This window comes from Anas platyrhynchos, chromosome 8 (genome assembly GCF_047663525.1).
Source record: "Anas platyrhynchos isolate ZD024472 breed Pekin duck chromosome 8, IASCAAS_PekinDuck_T2T, whole genome shotgun sequence".
Taxonomy (NCBI): domain Eukaryota; kingdom Metazoa; phylum Chordata; class Aves; order Anseriformes; family Anatidae; genus Anas; species Anas platyrhynchos.
The window spans coordinates 36681882-36706984 of NC_092594.1; the positions used below are offsets into that span (position 1 = coordinate 36681882).

The 25103-nt window shown below is 39.8% G+C and overlaps 1 protein-coding gene across 9 annotated transcripts in view; it reads left to right on the forward strand.

Annotated features, from left to right (window-relative positions):
• The window catches only part of PATJ (PATJ crumbs cell polarity complex component), a 145917-nt gene that overhangs the window by 1660 nt on the left and 119154 nt on the right, over positions 1 to 25103 (forward strand). For 6 of the 9 annotated variants that reach the window (XM_038183227.2, XM_027462630.3, XM_027462633.3 and 3 more), the window contains exons 2-13: positions 2608 to 2774; positions 3839 to 3894; positions 3977 to 4143; positions 5164 to 5355; positions 6697 to 6836; positions 8616 to 8814; positions 10480 to 10608; positions 12113 to 12325; positions 15636 to 15738; positions 17536 to 17624; positions 18708 to 18840; positions 19155 to 19289. In XM_038183227.2, the coding sequence (XP_038039155.2) occupies positions 3873 to 3894; positions 3977 to 4143; positions 5164 to 5355; positions 6697 to 6836; positions 8616 to 8814; positions 10480 to 10608; positions 12113 to 12325; positions 15636 to 15738; positions 17536 to 17624; positions 18708 to 18840; positions 19155 to 19289 (1522 nt within the window). In that variant the 5' untranslated portion in view covers positions 2608 to 2774; positions 3839 to 3872. Of the gene's footprint in view, positions 1 to 1343; positions 1831 to 2607; positions 2775 to 3838; positions 3895 to 3976; positions 4144 to 5163; positions 5356 to 6696; positions 6837 to 8615; positions 8815 to 10479; positions 10609 to 12112; positions 12326 to 15635; positions 15739 to 17535; positions 17625 to 18707; positions 18847 to 19154; positions 19290 to 25103 lie in introns of those variants that run through there. The other 3 variants (XM_013102771.5, XM_038183228.2, XM_027462632.3) reach the window with 3 other exon arrangements.

A 25103-nucleotide genomic window follows, 5' to 3' on the forward strand; every position in this document is an offset into this window, starting at 1 on the left:
GGGTTCAGGTTTTGGAGGCCGAGCTGAAGGACACAGGGCAGAAGCAGTTGTAGTTAGGGCAAGGAGGTGAATGTGCAGAAGAAACTGCTGGCGAAACCATGCCCTCCTTCCGCTCCCAGCAGAAACCCCCTGATTTTTGTCTTTCAGCAGCTCTTCGCGGAGGGCGAGTGCTTGTCAAGGCTGCTGCCAGAGGTGTCGTGTTCCTCCCTGGGTCTGGGACGTGCTGGGGATGAGCACCCCGCGTCTCGTGCAAGTGGCAGGCGGCTGGGGGGCCGTGGCAATAGAAGACTTAAACCTTTCAGCTCTTCTGATGACCTCTGCTGGCATCAGCATGGGGGAATTCCTGTTTTCTTAGTCTGCTTTTGAAGAAGATCCAAGTCTTAGGATCTCATACAAAACCTTATGAAACTTTCCCGCTCCCTACGATGCGTTGAGTCCAGCTCTTCAAAAGTGAAGACAGTAAAAACCCAGATGCATGCTGTGCTGAAGTGTTGTGTTTGTTTTGTTGTTTTTTTTTCCTGGTATTGGAAAATACTGAGCTTCCTGAAATCCACGATTTTCACAATGATTTTACGATTACATTGAGAGTTGGGACATGAATTTTGAACTTTGAGGTTTGCAGTTTTGTCTACCAATAGGATAATTAAGTGGCTGGAGAAATCGGAGAATGGAGCTAAGGAATTTGAGTGCAGAGTGGGGGAACTGCTTCTAACGAGACAAACCGTAGTGTTTTGGGATCATCCTTCAAAATTATCGTCTAAGAATGGACCTCCTAATTTAGCAACACTCTGCTGACACGCTGCTCAGAGTCGAGCATCGGTGTTTGGAGATGGATTAGGGATGACCTATTTGGGTCCCCAAACATCAACAGATTGCTAATATAGGGAGTTGTGTGTTTCCCTGGAGCCCAAAAGTCAGTCGTAGGGACTTGTCCTCAATTATATGGTACTCGAAAACTTGAAGTTAGTTTATACTCGCAGAGATGCCCTCACACCAGAAGGAGCTGTCTACTTTAAAATAAAACACAGGTTTTTTTCCCCTACTCTTTTTGCGAAAGATCAGAGAACAAAGAAACACCGGGGGTGGTTTTAACGTACTGCACAAAAATTAAATCATTAAAACCATTGCAAGCTGGCTGGAAGCCAGGTGTGATCACGAGGAATCCCGAAGTGCTGTGTAAACTTTCATTTTTATACCAACTGTACTCGAGATCCACTTCAGCATCTGCTGGGGCAGAAAGGTGGGCAGTGGCTCTTGGCAGCGCATGGGAACAGCTCGAGCAGGAAGCTGAGGCTTTCTTTAATTTATTTATTTTTTCTTCACCTCCTTCTCCAGGGGACTTCTGCGTGTTAGATGGAGCCTCGATGTCCTACCTACATTTTTCTGCTCTTAATTTTTCTTTCCTGGATCTGTACCCGTTGTCATAATTGCTATTGTTACAGCCGCCGTAATGGAAAAAAGATTCATCTTGGAGACTGTCAGCGCGGCTCTTTGAGGCTGCCTTTGAGTGACGCAGGCTATTGCTCGCCGTGTGGTTTGCCAGGGCAGCTGAGCTGCTGCAACCGCTAGCCGCTGCTGCAAGGTGCGGGCCCGGCCCCATCCCATGTGCTGCTGCTGGCACTGGAGCCCAAACTGGGCATAAAGCTCCCCCCACCAAAACATGAAGGGTTTTTTGTGTGCTCAGCTCCCCGTTACAGTTCGCTGTGGGATCAGATGAATGAGTGAGCGCGAGCCCAGATGGAAAGGAAGAGGAACAAAACGCATGAAAGGTGGCTGGAGAGCTGGACCAGCCCCTTGGCTCCAGCTCTTAGACGTGCAGAGCGCTGTCAGGTTGTCATTATTTCCTGCCATGCTGCATTTCTTTTCTGGGTTTAATCTTTCCTTTGCCCTACTGCTGGTTTTAAGGTGTTTCAAGTCACTTTTCCTCGTAGGAGTGGATTTGCATCTCGTTCTGTCGAGGGTTTGCTTTGTTGTAACTGCTGATGTGAAGTGGGAAAACAGGGAAGTTAAATTGGGAAGAAAGAAAACATTTCCATATTCCTGTTTTGTTAAGGCTCCTGCCGTATTTTTAGTCAAGGCGGTGAAGTTTTGTCTCTTCGGTTTAAATGAAGACTCAGGAATGTGCAAGGAAATGGTATTTTCGTCTGTTCTTCGGAATCAGATCTCAGCCCAGAATCAAAGGCTGCCGTGCTCTTAGAAGTGTTTTATTTCAAATGGAAAAGAAAACAAAGTCGCAGCCCTTACACGAGTTCAGATGCATTCCTGAAAATCTTTCAGGGGTCGGACGCTGCCTCAACCCTTGCTCTGGGTTTGATTTTGCAATGACCTCCTAAATGTGTTAATAGTCTTGCAGAGCTGCTCATTTTGCTTGGCCCTGGGTGGAAACCATGCTAACCCACCGGGTTCTGCAGGAATTCCTACAGGAGCCAAAGCTGTTTAGATACAGAGGAGTGTGCATAAATCAGGCATTGTGGTTTCTGACATACTTCCTCTTTTTTTTTTTTTTTTCATTAGGTAAATTGGTTTAACCTGACTCTTCAGGAGAAGAGAAGCTATAATCCTGCTGCCTTTTCACCCGCTTAATTAATATTCTCTTAAACATTGCAGTGTCCTCCCAGAACTCAAGACATTTTCAACTGGAGCGCAGACGGTGTCGGAGGCAGAGCTGAAAGGAGCAGAGGTTCTGCTGGGAGGGGACCCCGGGATGTGCTTACCCTGGGGCTGCATTCAGGAGCATACGACCATTCCTGCCCTTGCATTACAAGATTAATAAAGTAAATTGACCTTATTTTTTTTTTACATATGGCTATTTTTGTTCCAAAGTACTTCCAAAGTTATATTATTCTGAAACTACCCAGTTATATACAGGGCAGAGCTGAAATTATGTAAATTGAGCTTTTAAATGGCTGATTTCTTTCAGAGGAGCTTGTACGAAGCGAAGAAACCTTGTTTCTCGTGTATGTTTTGGTATAACTGCCTTGGTAGATTTCAGAATGACAAGTTCCACATCAATGTAATAACACACAAGTGACAGCATGAATTTATCATCGCTGCTAATTGCAAGTCTGTTGTTTTTATACTGCCATCTAGGCCTCAGCCTCAGTTGGAGACCTGTTCTCTTTGGCACTGCAGCGAGGGTGATAAAGGATATTGTGTTCCTTCAAAGCCTGGCTTGTACATAGGAAAGAGAAAGGCAAGCACGTGTAGGAGAAGGGAGCAGGTTTCTTTCACCTGTTTGGCACCAGAGCTGTGACTACGCTGTTGGACTAGGCATTGATTTGGCCAGTTTGGGGCCTTAATGCTTTGCTCTCCTGTGTGTGGGGGGAACCTCATCACTGTTTTATAGGAAGATGCGAGGTTTCACCTATATTGCCATATGGCAGGGCTGAGCTCTTGTGATAAGAACACTGTCTACAAATAATTAAAATAATTGGGGGAAAAGTACGTATTAAATAACAGGAAGATTTTAAGTATATGTGTGTTTGAAAAGATCACAACTACCACAACTTCAGTGTCCACATTCACAGTAATTTGATTGAACGCAGCTCCCTCTCAGTTTCCTTGGCCAATATTTTTTATAACCTGCATTGTTCCTTGTATTTGGAGGAGTTGTTCCTCTTGTGTGTGAAAGAAAAAACACACGGAACAAGGATCATTTTTTGGATGTGCTGGGGCTGCTGTGCAACAGGCTATATTGAGAAGGGAGTAGTAGCGGGTTTTAATCAATTTAGTTATAGTTAACTTAGTGTCTTATTAGTGCATTTATTGATGATGTACGTTTTAGCAATCTGCTCAAAGATATAATTTATTCCTTTCTTCTTTTTTAAACCTCATCTAGGTCTTTCTGAGTAATTCCAAAAATACTATCCAACATGCCTGAGAATCCGGCTGCAGGTATGTAGTCTGCAAGTGATTACTTCTGTTAAGCAGTGAGAATCAAAGCTCCATTCCTGACTTGTACTACTTTGTGGTGCAGATAAACAGCAGGTGCTGCAGATCCTCGATCGTCTGCAAGCAAAACTGCGTGAGAAACGAGATGCCCAGCATAATGAAAACCTGACTGTTTTGCGTAACACGCTCAGGAGCCCTTTGTTTAACCAGATACTGACCCTCCAGCAATCCATCAAGCAACTGAAGGAGCAAGTGAGTGTAAAATTACAATTGTTGATGTGATGATAACAATGCTGTGCTTGGAACTTAAAACAGGGTATGTAGGCATGTGTTAATGAGGACGCTCATTAATAAGCTGTAACTTAGTATGAGTGAATGTTGGCCTTTTTCTTTTCTTGTCAAGCTGGTATCTGTGCAGTCACTGCTGAAATGATGAGGGGTCCTGCAACAAACCAGTCACAGGGCAGAAAGCTTTGAAAGGGATGCAGAAGAGTCAGGCACTGAGAACAACATCAGTCTGAGAAAAGCATCTGCAAAAGACATCAGCTGTAGTACTTTGATACCTGAACACAGTTGGAACGAGGACTCTGTTTTTCCCAGAAGCTAAATGCTGTTTATGAGCTGACTGGCAGCATCTTTTCTCCCTAAAACACACCGTCACTTAGCCCCTGCTGACTTCCACGAGAATGGTTAACCTACAGTGGGAAATAAAATCTAGAAAATCACCCTGAAGATTTGCCAAGCTCTGATTCAGACAAACCCAAGCTAGATTTGAAGTGTGTTAGCTCTGGCAGTGGAATGGACTTGTGTGGATTGGTTTATAATGCCAGTTGACACTTAGACCTTGGATGTGGGTGTTGATGACACTTGTACACGAAGAGTTTTCATCACACAGTTTGCTAAGTCATTATCTGTCAAGACCAGAAATTGACCTGCAGGTTCTAGCAATGGTAGCGTGTTAAATTGTAGGTAGCTTGTGCCCTAGGACAACATGGCATAGACTAGACATTTGGCTCCTGTGTGGCTAAGTGACTCTTAAGATTTTGGATAATTGTGTGAAAATCGTCCAGATTTGCCTGACAGTTGCACCAGCGTTTGAGTGCCTCTTTAATATTTGGTGCTTTTGTGTGTCTTGTTTCTGGAACGTCATGGTGAAGAGAGAAACTTGATATGGTAGCTTGCTTCTTTGGCAGTCTTTATGCAGATCATATATGTAGAAATCTGTGTTTATGTTTTTAGGAGTTTTACTACATCTTTGTTCATTTTCAACAGCTCAATTATATGCCTCCTGACTGGTCAGGAGATTTTGATTTTACCAAAAGAGGGCTACTAGTGTTTGCTGACAAATCAGTTGCTGCTGGAAGCGTGTGTATACCTCGCAGTTCACCTGAACCCAGAGCATCTACCTTCAATCCCAACCTGGGAGTTAATGAATTCAATGCAATCATCCAAAAGATGGCAAAGGTAAGGCTCTCAGGTTGAGTGAACCAAACTCAAATGTCAAACCTTTTCTTGCATGCTTTTTTTAAAAAAAAAAAACTTTTTCAAACAAACACGTTTGTTATGTATCTTGGAGTATGATGCTATCTAAGCCACTAAGAGAGCAGAGTTACTGAGGATCGGTTTTCCCTGTGAAAGATAAGTAATATGGAAAGTATTTTCTTTGCCCTTTTTTTTGTTGTATTTTCTACCAAGCACGCTGATGTAGAAATGAGATGTCAGTTGCCAGAAAACTTTTTTTTTTTTTTGGTATTTGTTGACACTTAATTGAAAATGGATGTTTTCTGCAGAAACTTGTTTTGATGGAAAGACACTTTTATCAAGTACATTTTGAATTGGAAATGTACCAGCTTTGTTGATATATGAACAGTGCAAATGATTAAAAGAGTTGGCATGTAATATTTTATTTAACTCTTCTTTTAATATGTTTTAACTTTGCCAGACAGATGCTGATTTCATTAACGTGACATAGCATGTACCAGATGCTTATGGAAGTTGTACAGGTGCAGACATCCACCCATGTGCAATTGGCATTTATACCATGAATGCATTGTTCTGTATTACTTTGAACCATTAATTTAATTGGTTGGTTGTGCCTTTCTATATTAAGTAACTGTTGCTAATTGACTACCTTAATGTAGCTGTAATATTTTGAGCATAACTCTTCTCGTTAGTGTGTCATTAACTCATCTGATAAAAGATTTAACAGTAAAGGCTGCACATTATTTGGGATAAAACAGCTGTGATAGAAGCGCTTTCTCGAAGTAATACTTCCCAGTAAACAACCCCAGAAATTCAGTATTAGAGCTGAGAAGCAGGCAGTTGCAAAAGCAAACTTTCTGGCATTCAGTGTGAGGTTGCAGGAACGGGAAGGAAATTAATTTCTTTATTTAAAAGCTGCAGTCTTTTGAACATGCACCTAAAATCAGCATTAAAAGCAAAAGGAGCCAAAAGACAAGTAATTTAGTTTAGCTATGCAGCATTTCCAGAAACCCCAAATATATTGCTCTAGACAGCACTTCGTTCATAGTTTTCATCCAGTTTGGAATTCATCTCATAATGTGAATGAAGTGTGAAAGCAGCTCTTAAATTCCCTGAGGTTTCAGAACCTCAGAGTGCTTGCATATCCAATACTCTGTTATATTAAAAATAATAAATGGAGGAGCTTTTATAGAAATAACATATTCAGTATTTTGCCTTTGTTTAGTCTTAGGAGGAGAACAATTCTCCTGGTGTTCATAAATTTTGAAGTAGCTCATTCTATTGCATTAAAAATTAGTAAATCAATGTTTTCTATTTTACTAGGGGAGACAAATAGAATCGATAAAGATTGAAAAGCCTTCTGTTGGAGGTCTTGGATTTAGTGTGGTTGCCCTTAAAAATCACAGCTTGGGAGAAGTTGGTATCTTTGTCAAGGAAGTCCAGCCAGGAAGCATAGCTGACAGGTGAGATCTTTATAATTGTGTCGGAAAATTGCAGCAATTCCGTGATGGGAAAAGTCATGATTTTTGCACTGAAAACTCTGTCAGGCTAACACGTTTGCCTAGGTTTTCTGATGGGATGTTTTGGTGGTGGTGGTATCTTGAGTTCTGGCTTTTCAACTAAGCGGACTCATCCTGAGGATCAGGTTTTCGGATGAGTTTCAGATATCCAAGCTGTTCACAAATGGAATTTCCAGAAATCATGACTCACTTAAGAGAATCTTGAGTACTGATTGAAAAACAAAGACAACTCGGAACAGAATACAAAGAAAATAAAAATTAGCCTCTGTTTGAATATTTATCCATTGTGTCCCTGGAAGATTTTTTCCCCTTGTTTCTTTATTTATGTGCCTATGACAATGCTCTATTTATAGTTGGGTTTACTGTTTGTTTCCTGTGTAAATTTAGATCCAGTCCTCCCAACAGATCCCTGCACAGATGTCATCATTGAATCAAGGCTTCAGGCAGTTTTTTCCCCGTATTGTCTGTGGGTTTTCACCCAACAACAAAAGACAGAGCAATCATTTAAAAATAAAATGTGATTGTAAAACCACAAGAGTTGGCATGAGACAAATGCAGTGCTTGGAATTATGTTTAAAGAAAATGTGTCTAGATTTCAAGTCACTGGTGTCACTTTTTAAATAACACATGTCAGGAAGTGCCAACGCAGGATGACAAAAAGAGTGGGGAGAGGTTGGAATGATAATGGCTATGGGCCCACAGAGAACACACCAGAGAACACTTAAAGAGAAGCATATTAGGCTCTTTCAAAGTGGAGACAGATGGACTGATCCGGATGTCAAAGGAGGGTGAATATCTCACTTTAGGATTTGATGACCTGCTGCTCACTTTCTTTGATGAGAGAATCTAAAATATGGCTAATGCCTGAAGAAAGAGATTTCAGGAAAGCATCTTAAATATCGCATGATAAAAATGAAATGTAGAATGCATTAGTGGAGATGTACAGCTATATTGTTTTGGACTTTTTATAAATTTCCTCAGCATGCTTCGCATTTTGCTTCTGAGACAGGATCTCCTGGAGACTTTTTTGGATTCCTACAGAGCTTTGAAGGCAGTGTCTGGCTATGTAACAGTTTGGTCTCGTGCTCAGAATGAATATTGAACAAAGCAGATGAGTGATAGTTTCTCCCTTGTCACAAATCTAAATTAATCACTAGGATGAATTAACTATGAGATTTGTTATCTTAAGGTATAATATAAATTGAACTGTGTATTGCATGAAGAAGGTTTGATGACTGAGGTTTGATAACATAAATTTTGAGAGAAGTGTTAGAATGCAGCTTGACCACCTTTAGATCAGATGATACAAAAGAATTTTGTAGCCTGGGTTGTGGGTACTTGGAGATAATGTCACGTACTTCTAAAAGTAATGAATACTAGTTCCTAGTTCATTGTATAACTTCAGAAATGTTTTTTCTTGTCCTATAATTCAATATAATCAAAAACGAATGAGGGAATTTTATGGAATTTTGAATAGTCGAAGGAAGAAATTGAGTAAACACAAACTGTGATAAAGTTGGAACAAAACTTGGTTGGGCAGTTCAGTACAATGTGCATCGCATGTAATTTGTAAGGTGGTGAAGACAGTCTAATGAGCAGATTTCTTTTGTATAAATCATTTAACCTTGCGTAACTATTTTGCATGCTCGTGTTTAAATTACCCAAGCCTGTTATGAAGTCACTATGCCGCATTTTAAAAATTTCTTTTAATGTTTTGTTAAGGGATCAAAGACTAAAGGAAAATGACCACATACTGGCCATTAATTGCACCCCATTGGATCAGAACATTTCCCATCAGCACGCTATTGCACTCCTCCAGCAAGCCACAGGATCTTTACATCTGGTTGTTGCTAGGGAGCCAGTTCAAGGAAACAGCAGAACTTCGTCTGTCTTATTAAGTGATATAAATCCACCTGAGACCGTGAGTGTTGTAATGCTGTCAAAATCAGATTTTGAACTATGCTGGATACTTTTTTGTACTTGTAAGTGTTTGTATTAGCTAGCTCTGTGTATACGGATTTTTTTAATCAGGTTTTATCTGCAGTGACATTTGATTTAGACTGATCACGCAGTAAGTATAATGCTTCCATTGCAAAGCTGCATGAAGTTGTTATAAAATAGATCCTGGGTTTTTATGGGCTAGCAGAAGCTTTAGTAAATCAACATATTCCTAGCAGCAGGGTCTATTCAGGGTAGGCTGGGTAAAGTGTTTTATGAGTATACCCAGCTGAAAACTACTTGTGCTCAGCAATTAAAGATGCTCTGATTACATCTTAAATGACTGTAAACATAACCTATCACGAGCTCTGTTTGAAATATCCCAAGCAATTTAAACTTAAGCTACTCAAAACATAAAGTCTTGCTTTCAAAAGCAAGTTTTCAAAAAAATAAGTAGGAAAAAAATCTGTTAACCACTCAATCCGTATTTATCAGTTGTTGTTTTTTAAACTGCAGGTTTCATTCATTGTGAACCCTTTTGTTTTCTTTAACAAGGAGGGATTGTCACTCAGAGATGTAATAAGCTAGGGCTGAACTCGCATCTGTGTTCAAACCATGTGGTCCAGGTGGCTTCGCTGAATTTGGTTGAACTGCACACCTAAAGTCAGGGTTTGCAATATTGGAATCTTAATTTATTATGCGAGTAGGTTTTGATGAAAATCTGGTTAAGAGCAGTGCTTTTCCTTATACTCAGTAATTATTTCCCTTATGATTATTACAGAGCTAGTGAAATCTGAAGGTTTTAGTGGATAATCAATATTGTTTATTGCACTGAAAATTTTAAAGAATTAAACTTTAACTGCTTTTTCATTGAAAGATCTGCACTGAACAGACTAACAAAATAAAATACAAATATATATCTCTACAGGGGGTCTTTAAACTTCTTTTATGATATTTAACTGGCTTTGGCAAAGACTTTCAGTATGCTAATAAATCCTTTATTCACAGAAGACTTAAATCTGCCTACTTTGCTCCATTTTGGTTTCTATGAGATATTAATCTGACAGAAACATTGGCTGGGTTTGGGTTACTTAACAGCTTTGTTATTTTCAGATTGTCTTGTAGAACATAAGGTCATAGTACAGTGTAGCTTAGAAACATGCTTCCAATTCAGTATGGCAAAATTTTATACTGTGCTATTAATTCAGCACGTACTGGTGGTGTTTAGAGTGTGTAAGTGACATAACAGATATAAGAATTTGGGCAATGCTGAGTGAAAACTAGGCCAGTGCAAGCTTCCTGACTGTTTTTCTCTGTTGTTTGCCTTAGTCTTGATTTCTGAAAAACTAGAAGGATAGTTTTCATTTTGGCAAGAAAATCTTGAAATCTCTTTTTCTTAGTCAAGCTTTTTCCTAGTATCCTGTTATGAAAATAAAAGACAAAATGTATGTTTGAAAACAGATGAGAAATCCCACAGAGTATTTATACGGAAATGAAGCTGATGGAACAAAATCCAACAGATCTCTAATATGTGGCAGAGAGAGAAAAAAACCTGCATTGATTAATTCTTGTCATTCCTGGTACAGGTGAAAGTGAGAAACATTAAAGATGGACTGAAATTAAAACCTCCTGTTTTTATTAATTGCAGATTCACTGGGGCCATGTTGAAGACGTTGAGCTGATTAACGATGGCTCGGGATTAGGCTTTGGAATTGTAGGAGGAAAGACGAGCGGTGTAGTTGTAAGAACGATTGTTCCTGGGGGATTAGCAGATCGGGTAATTTGTTATATTATGTCACTTCTTGTTTGATTGTAAAGTATAATTAACTGCTTTTGACAGTCTTAAAATAAACTAATACACTTAAACAAAAGGAAGCCGATAGCATCAAAGTCTGAATGCCAACGTATACTTTATAAATAAATATGTTGAAGGTACGATTGAGGAAAAAGTCAGCACCTGATATGAATTAAGTTGTTTCTCAGACATGCTTTGGCTCCTAGAACATTGTTGAACATGCAGAAATTTTGAAAAGTTGTAGAACTTAATATTCCCAGCCCTTCTGATATTTTCAGCAAGACTTCTTGAAGTTTGTGATATCCTTTAAAGTTGTGCATGTGTGGTTTGCAACTTGCCTGCCGCTCTTTAAAGAATCATCACTACATTTCATCGCTGCTACGTTTCAGGAGCAGAACACACGTAATTGCAAGCAGGGTTTGAATTTTTATTGCGAATTTGGTCATAACAAGTTACTGCATCTGAGGTCTGGAACCCATGCAGACAAGATCCAGTAACAAACAAAAGAGACAGGCTAAGGTACTTCCTCCAGTTAAGGATGGAAACAAAAACTGGAGATTCAGAGAGCTTTAATGGAAAACGTTGGCTCTTGCTTGACTGCCCCCCTCTGAACCTGTCATGTATAAATGAGTATTTTTTAATTATTGTGTAACACCTGTTTTGCTGTAAGGAATAAAGTGTCTCGGCTACAAATGAAGCATATAAGTTAAGAACTCACCACATCATTCTTAGCTGAATGAGACATCATTAAGAACATGTGAAATAATGAGCACATATATATATGTTAAAATGGATGAATTTGTAAATGAGTTTGAGTCAGTCCTGGGCATAATTCCACTGTGATTACTGTATAAATCAGTGCACCTAAGGTGGTAGGACTGTGTTGATCAATACCAGCTGAAGATTCGGTCCTATGAATGCTAGCTTATATTAGAAATGATGATGTAGACCATGAATTATAATTATCATGTTAAAAATGGTTTGTGTGTGTGGAGTCCTGTTACTTTCAGCGGAGTTTCTCAATGGAGTTGGAGCTAGGCATATAGGAAAGTAATTGCCAGGTTAATATAGCAGTATTCTGGGAAACTAAATAGTCCTAAATGAAAATGCTGTGATTTTTATTCTAATCCCTATTCTATGTGGATTATTCCATGAAAATTCAGTACATAACAGCCCATGAGATTCTAAAACAGCGTGCTTGCTTTATTTTCTCCTAAATGAGAGAAGTAACCAGTTTCTTAGGAACAGTGCCTTCAGCCTGTGTATCTTAGTTTTGGAAAGGCTGATTTATCACTGTTTACTACTGTGGAAAAAAACAGTGATTAATTATGTGAACACTTATTTAATATGTTGTGGTAGTGGTCAATTTTACAGTGTCCTCCTGCACTGGCTGTCAAGAAAATACCAGCCTTTTCAGTTTGGTAATGGAAAAGATTTTATTTACAGCCTGGAAATTTTTTTTTTACAATGTTGTTTGTGTTTCAAGGATGGGAGGCTCCGAACAGGAGATCACATCTTGCAGATTGGAGGGACCAACGTGCAGGGAATGACCAGCGAACAAGTTGCACAAGTGCTGAGGAACTGTGGGAATTCTGTTAGGATGATAGTTGCAAGAGACCCCAAGTGTGAAATTACTGACAGCCCGCCAGCTCCTGTGAGCTGGCCCGTTAGTACGTTACCTCCCTTTCAGAATGGAAACGTAAGTACCTGATGTTTACTTATGGTTTTTTAAGTATGTTTGTGGCTTGTGATTAGAAGGGAGGAGAAAAGAGCAAGCTTGGCACTTCTGGGTGTGAAGAACTCATGCTTCTCCTCTTTTGAGTTCCCAGATATCATGTGTGTATTTAAGTGATCGTTATTTTAGGCCTGCTTCCTCTAATTTTTCCCTTTTTCTTGTATGCTGTTAATACCTATAATCTTGGGATCAGAATGACCAGCTTTATGGAATTTATTTCAAAGTGGCTGATTTAATTACGAAGACCATGACCATTATCGATAAATGGCACTTCTAGTTCTCCTTCTTAGCTCATTACATTTTTGCTAATCAATCATTTGTAAGTGGATTTAAAACCTGAATATGAATTTCCATAGTCTGAAATCCAGAGTGCCATGGCCAAACCAGAATTATTCAGCACTATCATCTTTTTATGAAACATAAGTGTAATGTTTTCATAGTCTACACTACTGTCTGTGATAGGAAATATATCTAAAAATTTTGAAACTTGTTTTAGCAAATCTTAACATGGTCATATCAAAGTCTCTTGTTTTTGAAGTCATTCTTTTCAGTTTTGAGTAATTAAAATCAACAAATGCTACACTAAGTGTACAGTAGGTCTTGAAACATAAACAAAGCTGTGCTTGTGCGCCATCTGCTACTACTGTGCTGCTTAGATTTAGGTGTAGAATCTGAGTAGCCTTTTCTCTCTTATCTAGTCTCTTGAATATGAGTGAAGAGAGCTTTTTTTTTTTTTTTTTTTTAAACACCATCTTTAAATGTCAGACTAGGAGTCATTGTTACAAATTCACCTTCGTGCTTACTGGGCAGTCACTGCAAAGGCAGCCATCAGCTTTGGGAAGCAGAGCACGTCTGGCATCTCTCTGATATGCTATTGTGGCTGAAGCTGTTGTGAAAATATTTGGGTCCTTCTCAAACTCTTCTCAGAAGTGTAGTAGGAAACTTGAGTGGCAGAGAAATGAAAGAGGGGTAATCTACATACTTTAAGGTCAGAGTCTTAAAAGTGGGCTTGTTTAATAATCTGAACATATTTATTAATTTACTGACGATTTTCTCGGTCTACCTTTCAGTTTCTGTTAATTCACAATAGAACTTCCTCCTATAATCTAATTTCTCTCGTTTCTGAGTACTTTCACTAGCCGTGAGCTTTGAAATAGAAAAGATTTTCCATTTCTGTTTTACAAACCAGCAGAAAGGCTTTTTTAATATGTGTTATCTTGTGCTTTTTTTTTTTCCCTATCCCTGTATTAAAATTTGATTTCCTTTGAGTCTCCTGCAGGAGAGAGTAACTGAAACTACTAATGTCTGTGCATGGGTAGGAGAAAACTGTTATTATCTATGTTCTCAAAGATACTGAAGGCAATATTAGCAGCCTACCGGAGCTGATTGTGTTTACAACTCTGCACTTTGATTTTCCAGATTACACTTCGATGTTTTGCGTTCTGCCAGTAACATAAGTTAGGGGAAATTTCTGTAGCACCAGAGCAATGACCATGAAGGACTTGAGATTGCCAAAACAGCAGGACTCTCAAGACCGTAGTTCCATTTCAGATGTTGCTATAGGCTCATTCGCTGATTTGATTCCCTCTCCTAAAGATAAGGGACAGAGCACCAAAATTTATCTTCATCCCCATCAGTGTCTTATGGAGCAACAGAGTTGGAAAGCAGTTAATAAGTTGGCTAGTGAAGGTGGGTGTGATAAGAAAGGAGATAGCAGTTTATTAACTTCAGTGAAAGGTGAAATAGGTACAACTGTAACTTTGGCTTACTTCTTAACATAGGTCCTTCCAGAGCTGACGTCTGGCAAGTATTTGATTAAGTTTATTTTGTTCATTCTCTTAAATGGACCTGGAAACCAGAAACTGTTTCTTTTCCCTGTTAGCATTGATACTGTCCCTATTGACTTCATCACTTTAACAGACCTCACTATGATCATCTCTTTATTTTTGGTCCCATTGGGCTATACCTAGTCCTTGAAAACAAACAGTTTTATGTATTTTAATTTGTCACTTGCAGTCCCAGATCTATGCGCTTGATTATTTTTCTCTTTGGTATCACCAGTGTCTTTGGGGTGGCCTGTTTGAATGCTGTCCTGCAGTTTTGATTTTTCACTTGTCAATGAAGGGTAGGACTTAAGCCAGCTCTGGAGGGGGCTTTCTCCATACCTTTCTCTACTGTAAGACTGAATCGCATTTTAATCGTAGGTAGTGCCTCCTAGGGTATTTTGGTAGCTGCAGTAAGCAGAGTGTTCAGAGAACGGATCATGTCATGTGCTTCTCTCTTTAAGTATTGTTTGTTATGAGAAGTCTTCTCATCAGTTCAACAACAAAGCATTTACAAATTAATGTTCTCCTCAGTTAGGTCTTAAAACTAATTTTCAGTGAATGCAAATGAATAATTTGCTTTTCATTTCCTTCAGGTAGTTGGAGGCTTCTAGTGCTCTTTGCAGTTTGGTGGTGTTCAAATTGGAATAAGATCAAATCAAACTTGTTAAACTGATGTGTGCAAGATTGACTTCTGGTATGGTTTTGTGGTTTAGGAAGTAGCATAAAAACCACGAATAAGCTCAGGCACCTACGTGGTCTCACTTATTTGCACTTTAGGCAACTGCTGCTGCAGTAGAGATGTGACTGCTGCATATACTCATGAGTTCCTTCGTGTCAGGGCATCAAACCTGTCTCTGCTTTGAGATTCCTTTCCTGCTGCCCCTCGCTTCCTCAGTAGGCAACGACAAGGAGAGATGAGTGTCACTTTTTCTGGCAGGAACATGTGATGTGATAAGGCTGTGGATTTATACGGGTTTTCTGGCTTCTTAACTGTCCAGCAGGAGCAGCGTGAGCAAGTGGCTTCATGACACTGTTTATCTGGACTAACACGTGAAAGGGAGAGGTGAAATTCAGAGGGCACTCAGGTTCTGTTGTCTTTTGGGATTGGCTGGGAAGTGTGTTGTTACCAAGTGGCAGTGGAATCCAAGGGGAAATGGCCGCTGAGCAGTCTAATAAAAACTTTTGTTTTCAACGAAATGTGAATATGATACCTCTGACAGTTAACGTGGAGAAAACAGTAGCCAAGAATTTTGAAAGCAGTTGATGACTTTGGATGACACCATGTTTTCATAAAATCTCAGATGCATCTCCTTTGCAAATGTGATCCCTTCTGAAAGGGGAAAATTGAAATCCCTGCTTACTTACAAAGATCTGAACCTGCAGTATTGCAGTGGTACCAAGAAATGATGAGAGATGTATATTTTAATTGTCTTGTGTTTTATTTATAGGATAATGCCAACCTTTTTGAGACCTATGATGTTGAACTTATAAAAAAGAACGGGCAAAGCCTGGGAATAACAATTGTTGGATACGCTGGCACATGTGATTTAGGTGAGTTCTGAGGGATTTAGTCAAGTCTGGGACAGAGGCTTTTCAAATACTCTTCCTTCACCACAGGGGAAATGGAGAGCACTTCTTTGAAACAGTATAACCTACAAACTGAAGATTTTTGAAGGACTTAGTGCAAAGTGAAATTGCCCCACAAAATGCTTTTAAAGAGTTGCAATTACATTATAAAATGAGTCTCACTTGATGACTGGACTGTGAATTTTACATACTTGTGCTGTTACTGTGCAAGACATTAAACTGTACCGGGTTGCTCTTGCACATACAGACACTAACATAGGCAGGTTCCTGCCTACGCTGTTCCTTTTTTTGCCCTGTGGTACATAACATAATTCAGGCGCAACATTTTAAGAAGAATATCAAAACCGCTGTATCACGTGTCCCTGGTTTGCATCCAGTTTCATATGGCATCGTTACAAAATAGCTCAATGTGCATTTTCATTTATTTAATGAATTGTAGGTGCTAGAATGGAAATGATCAATCAGATTAAATAGTCCATCCCTCTGCCAGGCAGATGCAGAGAACCTCAGATGTATGTGATGTGTATGCCGCCTTCACAAGGTGATTTACCTCTCTGGTGGATGACTGCTGCGGTCTCTAAACCTAGGGAACAGATGAAAATACCTGTGCTAGGATATAGGAACATGGAATTATTTTTCTTTTTTTGTAACTCCACTTTAAATTAGAGCTGTTTGCTCATCTTTCACTTACTGGTTCCACCAATGATAGTATCTTCAGAGTTGACTCACTGAATATCTGGTTTAACACGAAGGGGTGTTGCTTTTTCTTCCTTCCCCTTCCTCATGGGACTCAAGGAAGTGTCCTGGGAATGCGACACAGCTGGGGTTGCATTGCTGCCCTCGTAATTCCCAGGAGATTCTGTTGGCTTGCCACTCAGGAATCTCGGTGTGGTGAGCACTGGGAAGTGGGTCAGGGAGGTGCATGTTTGAGGCAAAGAGAAAAGGTGGCCTTGAAGCACCAGCAGAGGAGCTTCCTGAGCATGGACAAACCATGCTGGGCAGGTGTCTGCATGTTTAGTGTTCCCAAAAGGATGTCAAGGTTCATTAGGATTAAAGATCACTGTTATTTGTTTGGGGGTGGGGAGGGGAGTGGTGGTGCTGGTGGTGGACGGGTAGGGTTACTGTTTCAACTGATGATTTGTTTTAACTGTTTTTTGTTTGTTTGTTTTTATTTCCTACTTAGAAGTTAGAATTAATAATCGAACTTCAAACATGACAAAGGACAGCTTTTCTGATTGCCATGTTTCTCTCTCTCTCTTTTTTTTTTTTTTTTTTTTTTTAATCCCTTTTCATTAAGATTTAAAGGACTAAATTCTTTAGCTAGAAGAGGATGCTTGAAGTCTTGATCAAAGTACTTAAGCACATACTCTTAGCTTAGGTAGTCCTGTTGAAGTCAAATGCAGCATGGAATTCAGGTGATTGTGGCTTAAAGCTAAAGCCTTGTAGGCACAAGGGTGAATCCATGGAGGAGGTGGCTTTTTGTGAACCCCTTTAAAGAAAAATTACTGAGGTCAGTGTATTATAGGTGCTAGTACCAGTGCTGTTTTTTTGTTTTTTTTTCCTTCAGAGATCCTCAGTTATTCTGTGTCAAGCTGTTTAAAGTAGTAATGTGCAAATGTCAGTCTTTGCAGGATCATAACTGTGGACGAAAGCATGTGAAAAATGCTGGAAGTAAAAATATATATAATAATAATAATTAATTAGAAAAGAAACAGGTTAGCTTACTGACTTGTTTCTCTTCTTCATTTCCACCCCCAACAGAACCTTCAGGGATTTTTGTGAAAAATATAATTCCTGGTAGTGCTGCTGACCACAACGGCCAAATTCACGTTCATGACAAAATTGTTGCGGTAAGTAATTGGTGCTGTAAATGTTCTGCTTATGTATTGTGGAACTGATAGTTCAGTACGTGTCTCAGTAGTAGAAAGACAACTTAGTAAAGACTTTCTAATACTAATTAAACTTTCTCTGCTTTGTGGAGGACAGAATTTGGTAATTCATATTTGTTTAGGTAGAACAGATGAAAGATCTTGAAGAGTTCTATTTTGAATTATTACAGAAATGAGTCGCTTTTTTCGGTTGTGGTTAAAATACTGTTTTTTCTGTTCAACAAAGTATTAAATAGTAGTTAACTATGAAAGAGGCAAGCATTTGGATTAAAATGTTTGAGTGGAGAATCTTGGCTTTTGGCCTAAAGTAAAGAAGAGAAGCATTAGCTTCTATTGAATTCAGTGGGACTTGAGGGTGGTTAAGATTTTGCAAGATGTGGCAGACTGTTTATGGTCCTTAATTAGAGTGTAGCATAGTGTGGATACAATCAAAATATTAATAGTCACAATTTAGGTTTCAAAACCCAAGCTTTATATGTAGAAAAATTAAAAACCTTTGAATAGGAATGAATTGAATAATGGCCAATTTTGCATTCACAGTACAAACAGGAATGAACCGCACCATCTTTTTGTTTTAAGAAATAATATAGAGAGATAAATTACAAAGTAATTTAAAATCATGTGTGCTGGGCTGGACCTCCCAAAGTCAGCTTTTCCTTTATGACAGCAAAATTTGATAAACCTTCTGCTTTTATCTGCAGTTTTTCAGGAGAAACCCCTATTGATGTATGATCTAATGGAGTGGGTAAACAGAGTGTTTTGGGTGTAAATTAAAAGATCTGAATTAAAGAATTAGCCTATTCACTTTTTTACTTTTCTAATGATGGCATACAAACACAGAAGAAATTACTGTTGTTACCTTTTAAAATGTATTTTGAAATTTTTTTCTGATTATTGAAATGTAACTGATTTTAATAAGATTTTTTTGCAAATACTAACGTCTCGGGTGTGAATAGCCTTATAACTCCTGCACAAAATGTGGACGTTACTTATGGTGTATGGGACAGCATAGGAATGTAACCTGGTTACTGTTATACGATTTAGGTTGATGGAGTTAATATACAGAATTATACCAACCAAGAAGTGGTGGAGGCATTGCGTAACACAGGACAGGTCGTACGCCTTACCTTACTTAGAAGGAAACCTTCTTCTACCATTTCTTCAGAAAGATGTTCAGGTAAAGGTAATTCTAATTTTTTTTCCCCACCCCTTCTGTTTTTCAGTAATAAATTTTATTTTCTGCTCCATTGACAATGACCTGATTTAATAATTAGGGCTAGATCTCACGTGATCCTAGATTTCATAAGGGCACTCTGTAGAAGATGACACTTCAGGAGGAATGAGAGAGAAACGAGGGCTTCTGGAAAACTGTGTGCCAAACTCCTGCGTAGCCAAAACAAACAAACAAAAAAGCAGTTAATGAGGTGGTGTTACTACTTCCTATATTTTGCAGCATTTGTCTGATTTATTTTTTCCCATCTATTTTCACAGTGCAGCCAACTGTTCCAGCCTTAGTATCCCCTGGAGCTGTAGGGACTGAAACTAGTGTGGACAGTAAGAATGAGGAAATCCAAAAACAGAAGGATAATTTTCAGACTGAAAAGAAGCAGAGCCTGCATACATCAGGTGGATAGAATATCTTGCAGCATCTCTTCTGATTCTTTGGAATTGCCTTTAATCCAGTGTGTATTTCTATACATCTACAAGATTACATGCGGTGGCATTGCAGCCCTTTCAATACTCTGGAATGAATCTCATCAGCTCTGCAGAGCTGACTTCCTCCAGTTCACCAATTCTTTCTATCCCTCGTCCCTCTCTGCTGACGTGAGGAGTTCTGCCTGCAATTTTCTGTCATCCTCCTCTGCTGTCAGGCCCCTGAACCAAACTGCAAAGTGAACAGCATGGGGATGAAGCATTTCTCCTTCTGCCACAAGTCAGAGTCAGCTTCTACCCTCTTGGGAATTCACATTTGCTTTGTGATTCAGTGTTGCCTCAGTCGTATCTTCCTTCCAGCCCTCGCAGGTCTTAGGCTGTCACCTCTGCAGTCTTTTCAAAATAGTTTCCTGTACATCATCCCTGATGCTTACTTGCTCCTTGTTCTGGCACTGCTGCAACTTGATCGGAACCCACCTCCTGAGCTCCTTGACCTGGCCTCTTGCTGGCTGCAGCTCAGGTCACAGGATCTTCTCTCAGAAGATTTGACTGAGTAGGGTTTGCTGAAGAACTGCAGCAGCAGGGACGGGGAATCACATCTTGTGACATCTCTGTTTTTAAGTCATTTTCCACATGGAGCATCCGTCTCAACCATGTACCAAGTGCCACATAACTGCCTTGCTCCTTTTTGCTTATCCTGCTTGTAGTGCTGCTGGTCGCTGATATTTCCTGGAGTGCTGGAGAAGCAGAAAGCCTAGCACAACTTCTGTCCATCTTCTGTGAGATTTCCCACTTGGCAGTGAGCCTCTCCTTGCTGTCTGCTCCTTCTGAGACCCAACTGATATATCTGGTAGTACCGATACTGCTGAGTACTGCCTCCTCCCGTCCTACTGTTGGAAACTAGAGTTCAGACTCTAGATGTGCAATTTCTGGCTTGCTTGTCCTGAGCTTTCTAGCTGAACTGGGAAGTTTTTGACTACGTACCTATGTAGGAGGACGAGAATCTCTGGTCTGGCAAAGGCACAATAAAACCTGATGGCTGGAGTTGGAGGCCGGATGGGTGTTGAAATTAGGCGTGCGTTTTTAGCAGTAAAAGGCAGTTGGGCATAGCGACAGATCACAAAGGCATGGCTTGCTTTGGTTTTTAGCTGACTTGGGAATCAAGGCTGGAGGTCTTTCCAGAAGGCATGCTTCAAATCCTCTACAGATTTCTGGCCTCATCTACAGGAACTTCTGGGTGAATTTCTACAGCTTGTGTTGAAGTCAGCATAAATTATCCTTATGCCTTGTTTCTTAGATATGTAGATGCAATAGAGGAGTCTAAATTATGGCTGTCAATGAATAACAATTTTGCTATGACTGTGTAAGATCTGTCAGTATTAAAGACAACCTGGAAATGAGAGAAATGTTAGCAGTTCCTATGCTCCATTCTGTTTTACTTTTCTGTCCAAGCCTTATAACCAGACATCCTTTGTTGTGACTTCTGCATGTTCCCAGAAATAGGAAGCCAAAACAGAGGTGACTGAGTAGCTAAGATTTAAGGTTATCAAAGCATTGTTTTAGCAGTTGGAGTGGAAAAGCATATATTGATTTGTATTTACACTGGAGGAAAAACTTAAGGACTTAGAAGTAGGATGTATTTAGGGGCAGAAGAGCCAGGAGGACTTGGGCTCGCTATGCCAGAGACTAGAAGAGGAACACACACTGTCCTGTGTCATTTACCCAGTCCTTTTTTTTTCTCCAAATACAGGGGAACTTTCTGTGCATAAAGTCTTTTCTTTTTCTACTGGAGTGAGCAGTATCTCTGCACTCAGTTCCTGATGGCTTGTGGTTGGGTTATCTTGTGTCACAGGCAGCAGATGTCTGCCCTGATGCGAAGAGAACTTTTGGAGGAATTTGTTACCTAATACCTCGTGCTGTGCAAATACAGTCTATCAGTGCCAGGATCAGTTTGCATGGGGAACTGAAATTGCTTTTACCTGGCTTAGAACTAACAAACTCTCTTAGTCTCAAGGTATGTTATCTCGACATGCCTTAGTGGTCTCTGTGCTCCGAACAGTCAGCTTGGATCTAACTGAATTTTTGAGCCATTTCCGCAATATACCCAGACTTTTTTGATACAGATCCATTGCCTCTCCATAAATTCTCCAAACCCCATAATTTCTAAAGGCATTTGTAACCAAGTTATATGTGTATGCGTGGCGCCCCCTCATTTCTCACCTTGTGCCAACCTCATAATCCCTTTTCTTGGAGCACTCTGGAGTATGGTGCAGATGCACCCGGGTCTGGCAAATACTTTGCTGCCTGGAATTCCTAGCTCCTGGCTGGGCCTGTGCTGATTGCTTGCAGAGGCAGCGTGGTGTATGTGCACTGCGTTACCCAGTGCATCATGTAGCAAGGATACTATGGATTTCTCTGTTCTGTGTGTCTGAGCTCCCCTTACCCTGGGTAATACAGCTTAAGGTGTTCATACATGGAGTGTGTTTTGGGATACCAACATTTAAATGCTGCAGATATTGTTTGTTTGCAGCTGGATATTGCCCTTGATACCATCTGGTAGTGCTGGTCCTCCTTGGACCTACAGGATATGAAATGGGCATGGTTTTCAAACTGAGTAAGGAATCAGTGGCCTTCAATGAAACAATAAGCAAGTATCATTGTTTGATTAAACAGATTTTTCATAGGGGAAAAAGCCCTTAAAGTTACAAAGCACTGCAAAAGCTTTTTGCAGCTATAAAATAGGTGTGTGTATATATCTTTGTTAAAAGGTTGAAATACTTAGTTGCAAATTTTATTCATACTGAAATACGATGTATAAGATTTCACCTCCGAGTAGAATTTAGTGGCCAAGTTTAAATTCCAAAGATAGGTGCTTATTTTGGACATGGTGATGGACACTTCATTATAATGGTGCTAAAGTAAATACTGCTAATTTAAGGCTCTGACTAAACTCTGGAAATGCTTTTAAAAAGTTTAATGCAAAAGGTATGTTTTATAAAAATATGTATTACTTCCTTTTAAGCCCAGTTGTGTGAAATTCTTATTAAATTGTGTTTCCTGGAGAGGTATTAAATACTAATTCTGGCCAGGCAAAACCATGATTAAACAGTGCTGTTACAAAGGCAACATGGTTTAGGATGCAATGTGCATGAGGCCTGAAACTTTCTGCTAGCAGACTACAGGCAATTAACTTAACAGCTGCATCTGCAAGACTGCAGACTGGGCAGAACTGCTTCCCTTTGCCTTGCAGCAGTACTCAAAAACCTGAAGATCTGATGATGCTAGCCAGGAGCTTAAAGATGTCTGGAGAAAAACATCCAGCAGCAGGGAAGATAAAGGTGATGCATTACTGAAGGGTGGTAGAGCACAGGACGCACCCTTGTGAGTTCGTGAAATCTGGAAGAGATTGTAAGAAGAAAGTATTCCAGTTTTGAAGATGCCAGCAATTTTGACCAGGAAAGATGATTTTTACAATACGCTTACGTTTTATTCTTGACACTATCTAACAAGAAGGGAAAAACTGTATGGAAGTGCAGGCAGAGGGACAGGACTGTAGTTATATGTTGAAGTTGTTGCAAATGAAAGCTGTCTCTGGGAAGCGTTTTAATTTCTGAAGCCTTATACATTCCAGAAGAGGTACATATCTCAGGTCATGAGAAATCCAGCTGGATGAGAGACTAAAAAAGCAACTTCCTACGAACTGCCATGTGGAAAAAGCTGTTTGGGGGGAAAAAGGAGCATTTGAAGTGACTTGGGTGATACCATTGAAATTAAATATATCTAATCCAAGGCCCTTCATCCAACCTTCCACGGTTCTGAGGAAGTTACAAGCAAAGACTTCAGAGGGTGTTAGAAAGGAAGAAAGGGGGCAACTTCAAATGGGGACGTGCATCAACAGCTGCTCTGAACAACCCGTGGATTCTGGTATCATGTTCAAGAAGTGACAGAGAAATTTGTATTCAGCCAACTGAACACAGCTTTCAGTTGTTGAACTGAACTGTGAGCCTGACCCTAAGGTTCATTACTCCTGGTGAACTTGAAAATCCACATCTGACTACACAGGGGACTGCAGGTGCTTAGGTGCTGTGTGTCCATGTGATAGCTTTGTAAGAGCAGCAAAAGAAATCAATGAATTTTTGTCCCTATGCATTTTTGCAAATAGAAGGAGTAGAAAGATGTGCTGGTGCTGGTGCTCTGTCTTTGCTACAGTTGGGAAATAAAGATAGTGATCAGCCTGCGCTTGATAACAGCTCACAAAGATGACTTCCCTTTAGAAACTTCAATTAAATTCAAATGGAGGAAAAAGCCTCAAGTCACAGCCCAGAATTTCAGGACAGCTTGGCTTTTCCTTTTTAAAGAAGATAATTTATTTCAAAGCGAACTGTGGTCTGTATTTAAAAGCCCAAGTTTTTATTATTGGTGGGGTTTGGTTTTGATGACAGCAAATAGTTATTTGAATTGCTGGAGAAACCTTGGATATCTGAATCTCCTTGAGCCTTATGTTTAAAGGTGCCCTGGATATTTCCAAGAGAAATCTGACTTGTTGGGCTCTTTGCAAAGTAGTTTCTCGGTGTAGATCAGACAGAATTTGCCTATCTGGCATGACAGAAAGTGATGGAAGAGATATAATTATGTTGTATAAGTTAACTTAAATCCTTATTTTTAATGAGTGGAAAACTTCAAAGTTATAAAATGATGTAATGAGGATCCTATTGCAAAGCTCACGTGTTTTATCTTTGCAATCTGTGAAGGTGTTGAAAGCAACGGCAGTTAGGCATGCCGTTTGTCTTGGCTTTTCCTCATAGGTAGGCTCTGAGCTTCTTGGTGTCTTCAGAATCCCCCCCGAGGTATTTTGCTTGCTAGTTTGTGCGCAAAATGTGAGGTGGTGATTTACATCCGAAATTTCGGAGTGACACTGGCAGTACTGAGTGGTCTGTGCCTCGTCTAGACATCTGACAAACTACTGCAGCCATTCGGGGGGGAAGGGAAAAAAAAAAGTCAGTTTTCAGTAATTCAGACCCCAGTTGCTGCTGCTGTGGCTGCTAGATGGAATTTGTTTTAAAGTTTGATTCTTACCAGTTAAACATTGCTTCAGCGTGGAACTTTATATGTGTGCTGAGCTTCTGGCTGAGGTCAAACGCAGGGCAGCCAGTCATTTTCTGCTGTCTAGCTCTGTCAAATTGTCTTACATGAATGTAATACTGCCTTGGTTGCATAAGTAAGAAAGCTGAAAAGATATAAATGTCAAGATAGCCAAGTTCCCACGGAAGACTGGTTTGGAACTGGAGCTTATATTAAAGCTCATGTTACTTACTGGCCTAATTAAACTAGACATACCTGCCAAATGCAGAAATAAAGTGTACGACTGCATTGTGCTTACGCAGCTCCTTGATACCAGCAATATCTTGTCAGGTGTTTCGCTTCTTAAGGGGCTTCGTTTTGGTGGGAGATAATGCTCCCTTGGAGTGGCAAGCGGTTTTATAGCAACAAATTATGCAGTTGTGTGAAATTTATTTTGCAGCCTGAAAGAATGATTTATTTACAGTACTATATGGTACAGAACTCACATCTCATCAACGCAAGCATCACCTCTTCTGCCACTCAGTTGAATAAATCACACTTTAGCACTAGCTGACATTTTGCATTGTTTTCCTAAGAGCGTCGTTTTTGATTTGCACTGATAGACTCAGCTTAATGCAATTTCCTTTTTGTGATTATTCCCTGTAATCTTTTATTTACACTGAATTTTTATTGAAGTATTTAGAAGCAAATGTACTTCTGAATGTA